Source organism: Pan troglodytes, chromosome 10 (genome assembly GCF_028858775.2).
Source record: "Pan troglodytes isolate AG18354 chromosome 10, NHGRI_mPanTro3-v2.0_pri, whole genome shotgun sequence".
In the NCBI taxonomy this organism is placed as follows: Eukaryota; Metazoa; Chordata; class Mammalia; order Primates; family Hominidae; genus Pan; species Pan troglodytes.
Window position 1 is genome coordinate 127,244,662 of NC_072408.2, and position 5,783 is coordinate 127,250,444.

General features: G+C 48.2%; 1 protein-coding gene across 1 annotated transcript; it reads left to right on the plus strand.

Annotated features, from left to right (window-relative positions):
* The first annotated feature begins 2,790 nt into the window (after window positions 1-2,790).
* COX6A1 (cytochrome c oxidase subunit 6A1) lies at window positions 2,791-5,783 on the plus strand. Its single transcript, XM_003339236.6, has 3 exons — window positions 2,791-3,271; window positions 3,421-3,563; window positions 5,495-5,783. Exons 1-3 carry the CDS (start codon window positions 3,004-3,006, stop codon window positions 5,576-5,578), a joined length of 495 nt encoding a protein of 164 aa, XP_003339284.2. The 5' UTR covers window positions 2,791-3,003; the 3' UTR covers window positions 5,579-5,783.

The following is a 5,783-nucleotide window of genomic DNA, read 5'->3' on the forward strand; positions in this document are numbered from 1 at the left end:
TCCCTGTCTTGAACACTTTCTTTTTCTTCTTTTTTTAGAGATGGTGTCTTGCTATGTTGCCCAAGCTGGACTTGAACTCCTGGGCTTAACGGATCCTCTGGCCTCAGCCTCTCAAGTAGCTAGGACTACAAGCAAGCCCGGCTAGCTTAGACCCTTTGTATGGCCCCAGTGTGGGGCCTCATATACCCTTTGGCTGTGTTTGAGGACGTGTTTGACAGATTTGATGATCTTGACTGCACCGTGAAGTATAAAAACTTAGGCTACTCGAGAAAGATTTCATGCTAAATCAGGTCGTAAAGCTCTAGTAATATGATCCTAAGGTTTTGTCTTCATGAAACTGCATGACCTTAAGGCATCGGTTTCAGCTAACCTGCCCAAGGCCACACAGGCTGTAAGGGAACAAGATGTGAGCCCAGCCTTCTCACACTAGAGTCCCTGTTTGTTCTCCTACCTGGACTTTTTTGTTGTTGTTGTTGTTTTGAGACCAGAGTCTCGCTGTGTCGCCCAGGCTGGAGTGCAGTGGCACGATCTCAGTTCACTGCAAACTCCACCTCCTAGGTTCAAGAGATTCTCTTGCTTCAGCCTCCCATGTAGCTGGGACTACAGGCTTGCACCACGACGCCGAATAATTTTTGTATTTTTAGTGGAGACGGCGTTTCACCATGTTGGCCAGGCTGGTCTCGAACTCCTGACCTCAAGTGACCCACCTGTCTCCGCCTCCCAAAGTGCTAGGATTACAGGCGTGAGCCACAGTGCCGGCCTTTTTTTTGTTTTGAGATGGGAGTTCAACTCTTGTTGCCCAGATTGGAGTGCAATGGTGCAATCTCAGCTCACTGCAACCTCTGCCTCCTGGGTTCAAGCGATTCTCCTGCCTCAGCCTCCCAAGTAGCTGGGATTACAGGCATGTACCACCATGCCCGGCTAATTTTGTATTTTTAGTAGAGATGGGGTTTCACTATGTTGGTCAGGCTGGTCTCGAACTCCTGAACTCAGGTGATCCACCCACCTTGGACTCCCAAAGTGCTGGGATTACAGGCATGAGCCACTACATGCAGCCCCCAGGAGCTCTTGATCTGAGGCATAAAGATGCTTAGAGGGTTTCCAAATATATTTTATGGTCACCTATTCTCCCAACAATGTGTGCTATACTGTGTGTTTACACATAGGTGTGTCTTTAGAGGAAAGGGTTCAAAGCTTTCATTAGATTCTTTTTTTTTCTAATAAAGAAAAAAGCTTTGTTGCCCAGGCTGGTCTCAAACTCTCAAGCTCAAGCAATCTGTCCGCCTCGGCCTCTCAAAGTGTTGGGATTACAGCCATGAGCCACCACGCTGGTCCTCATTACATTCTCAAAGGGGCCTATTGAAAAAAAAAAAAAAAAAAGGCGGGGCACAGTGGCTCACGCCTGTAATCCCAGCACTTTGGGAGGCCGAGGAAGGCGGATCACAAGGTCAGGAGATGGAGACCATCCTGGCCAATATGGTGAAACCCTGTCTCTACCAAAGTACAAAAAAAAAAATTAGCCAGGTGTGGTGGTGCGTGCCTGTAATCCCAGCTATTCAGGAGGCTGAGGCAGGGGAATCGCTTGAACCCGGGAGGCGGAGATTGCAGTGAGCTGAGATCGCGCCACTGCACTCCTCCAGCCTGGCAACAGAGCAAGATTCCGTTTCAAAAAAAAAAAAGTTTACTGTCATTTTATGTTATATACTTTTTTTTTAAAGTTTTATTTTTAAAGCTGCTTTTAGACAAGTCGAAGGAAGAAAGAAGGGGATAAGGAGGAAAGAATTTTGTAGACAAAATTTAACAGATGTCAATTTTTTTTTTTTTTTTTGCCTCCCAGGCTGGAGTGCAGTGGCATGATCTCAGCTCACTGCAACTTGCCCTCCCAGGTTCAAGCGATTCCTGTGCCTCAGCCACCTGGGTAGCTGGGATTACAGGTGTGCGCCACCATGCCCAGGTAATTTTTGTATTTTTAGTAGAGTTGGGGTTTCACCATGTTGGCCAGGCGGGTCTCGAACTTCTGACGTCAAGTGATCAGCCAGTCTCGGCATCCCAAAGTGCTGGGATTAGAGGCATGAACCACCACTCCCGGCCAGATGTCAATTTTTGTTTCCACAATTTCAAGGAAGAGAAAGCCAGTGTGACCAGAGGTCAAAAGATGAGAATGTTGGCTGGGTACGGTGGCTCATGCCTGTCATCCCACTATTTTGGGAGGCCGAGGCAGACAGATCACCTGAGGTCAAGAGTTTGAGACCAGCCTGGCTAACATGGTGAAACACCGTCTCTACTAAAAATACAAAAGAATTTGCTGGGCGTGGTGGTGCGTGCCTGTAATCCCAGCTACTCAGGAGGCTGAGGCAGGAGAACTGCTTGAACCTGGGATGCAGAGGTTGCAGTGAGCCGAGATTGCGCCGCTGCACTCCAGCCTAAGCAACAAGAGTCAAACTCCGTCTCAAAAAAAAAAAAAAAGATGAGACTGTTGAGTCAGGATTAGGATCCAGGTCTGCTGGCACCAATTTCAGTGCTCTTTATACTTTCTCTTGCTATTCATTCATTCATCCATTCATTCAGCAAATTTATATCAAGTATCTGGTATGTGCCAGGTATGATTCCAAATTACACCATTCCCAGATTATTCTGAGAATGCTGCAGTGCCAAACTCTTGGTATCACAGACTTTATATTCTAGTGGGGGAGACAGACAAAATAATAATATAACGACGAAGGTGCAATGTTATGTGCTATAAGAAAACGCAGTCGGAGGATGGTGAGGAAGGGGAACGGAATTTTAGATAGGGCGGTCTGGGATCAGAACCTCCAGATGCCCGTCCATGGACTCCAACGAAGGGAGCGATTCCAGGTACCAGGGCACCCTGCACAAACCTCTCTTGAGCTTCCGCCTCGCCCAGGTGGGGACGGTAGGGAGACCGGAGGGCACACGCATGCGCACGAAGGAAACGGTAAAGCCTGAAGGGAGGTGCAGAGCGCATGCTCTCTCTTGCCCGAGATGCCGAGGATTTTGACAAGGACTCTGTCGTCCCGGATGATAGTGCTCAGGTTAATGCCAGTGGGAGGGCGGTGCCCAATAGTAACTTCCTTTGGAGGTTGTAGTACCGCCCCCAGAGCCAATTTTCCACTTCCGCTTCCGGCGCTGCGGCAGTCCAGATCAAAAATGGCGGTAGTTGGTGTGTCCTCGGTTTCTCGGCTGCTGGGTCGGTCCCGCCCACAGCTGGGGCGGCCTATGTCGAGTGGCGCCCATGGCGAAGAGGGCTCAGGTACTGGGGCCGGGGTCGACCGGTCGGGCCTCAGCCCCACTCGGGCGAGACAGGGAGGGACTGTGACCTTGGCCCGAGGCCTTGCGGGAGGGAAAGTGAGACCCGGGCCCGCCCCATACCGGCGCTGAACGTTTGTGGCTTCTCCGCAGCTCGCATGTGGAAGACTCTCACCTTCTTCGTCGCGCTCCCCGGGGTGGCAGTCAGCATGCTGAATGTGTACCTGAAGTCGCACCACGGAGAGCACGAGAGACCCGAGTTCATCGCCTACCCCCATCTCCGCATCAGGACCAAGGTACGCCCTTGTACATCTCTTCAAGCGTCCGTTCTCTTTTCGTTATGTGTGCCTTAGTGCAAGTTCTTCATTCTCTGAAGGCATGGGTGCCAGGCGTGTACAGCTTGTTTATCCTCACAAACAGAAAATGTATTTTCTTCCATTTTGTGGAAGGACAGCTGACACTTGGGATTACGTCTCAATTCTCTTCTTCAAGTTCATACAATAAGTGCCCTTCAGTTTCCCTTTTCTCCGATTCATCCTACCTCCTGCCTTCTGAGACAGTTCTTTTTTTTTTTTTTTTTTTTTACTTCTGAGACAGTTCTGAAACAGATGTCCGTTGTGTAAAGCCTGGAGGTTTGGGAAATCCAATTAGAGTGGTAAAGTCTGAAGGTGGTTCGCGTAAGCGAACCCAGCAGCTACATGGGAGGCTGAAGCAGGAGAATCCCTTGAACCTAGGAGGCGGAGTTTGCAGGGAGCTGAGATCGTGCCACTGCACTCCGGCCTGGGCAACAGAGCGAGACTCTGGTCTCAAAACAAAACAAAACAACAACAACAAAACATGAGCATCTGGCAGCTACTAGTTGCATAATGAAGAGACTGACAGCTTTCTCTATTCCCCACCAATACCTTTTCTCGACTGTTTTATCATTGGTTGTTGATGTAGATATGTTACAATGATGTGTCCTCTGTTGTTTGCTGTATCTTTAACAAGGGCTTATTCTGATTCTTCAATACTGGCCATGCGCGGTGGCTCACGCCTGTAATCCCAGCACTTTGGGAGGCCAAGGCGGGTGGATCGCCTGAGGTCAGGAGTTCAAGACCAGCCTGGTCAACATGGCGAAACACTATCTCTACTAAAAGTACAAAAAGTAGCCGGGCGTGGTGGCGGGCACCTGTAATCCCAGCTACTCGGGAGGCTGCGGTGGGAGAATCTAGGAGGTTGAACCCAGGAGGAGGAGGTTGCAGTGAGCCAAGATCCAGCCATTGCACTGCAGCCTGGGCAACAGGAGTGAAACTCCGTCTCAAAAAAAAATAGTAATAATATACTTGATCTTAGCCAAACGGCCGAGAAGCGATGAAAAAAGTTATGATTATGATTATTATTTATTATTACATCACCTAGCCCATATAGGACTGGCCTTGTAGAAACTTAACCTAGACTCTTGAATTTGTTGAGTCTTTGAGCGGCACTCCCATCCTTGTACAATGCAATTAGAAGCCAAACAGTAAAGGTTTCTCAACCTCAGCACTGTTGACATTTGGGGCTGGGTAATTCTTGTTGGGGGGCTATCTTGTGCATTGTGAAATGTTTAGCCATATCCTTGGCCTGTACCTACTAGGTGGCAGTAGTACCTGCGCAACCCCACTCCTGCTTCCGCCTCCCCCGCCCCCATCACAGTGTCTCCCGATACTACCCAGTGTGCCCTGGAGGGGCAAAATCACCCTGGGTTGGAGACCGTTGCCCTAAAGTAATGCTTTTCAAAGGTAATAGGCAAGATAATTGAGGGTGGGCTGCAGTTTCCCAGCCCAGATATTGTTTGAAGTCTGGGATGGTGCCAGAAATCTGCATTTAATTAAGCATCTCCCTCCCCTAATACTGCCACCATTTTGATATAGGTGATTTGAGGATTACACTTTCATAAACACAGCACTGGATATACTAGTTACTAGGGAGAGGATGATGAGTAACTAACTTGAGCTTGCATTTTCTGCCATCCATATTTGTTTCTGGAATTAAAACTGTCCTGTAGCCAGGATAACTTTAAGGGCTCCCCTGGTAGTTATAAGAGCTCCTTAAATAATGGGAAGGTTGAACTACACCAGTAGATAAAGGACTAATTTCCATTTTGTTTTTATATATGATCTGTCACCCTGTTATAAGCAGTTCATGACGGTGTTCTTTCTAAATTATTTTCTGGAATTATCTAACTGACATCTTCACTCCACAGCCGTTTCCCTGGGGAGATGGTAACCATACTCTATTCCATAACCCTCATGTGAATCCACTTCCAACTGGCTATGAAGATGAATAAAGAGAATCTGGACCACTACCCGGGCACCAGGGACCACAGCACTGGTTTGGACCGTTACTCTGCACATGGACCAGAAAAAGTATATGGGACCTTAAGCTCACCTTCTTTACTTGTATCAAATGATGACTGGTATACTGGTCTCCCATCCCTTTGCTTGTGGCAGGAGATGGCTTAAATAAATAACTTAAACTTAGATTGGTCATGA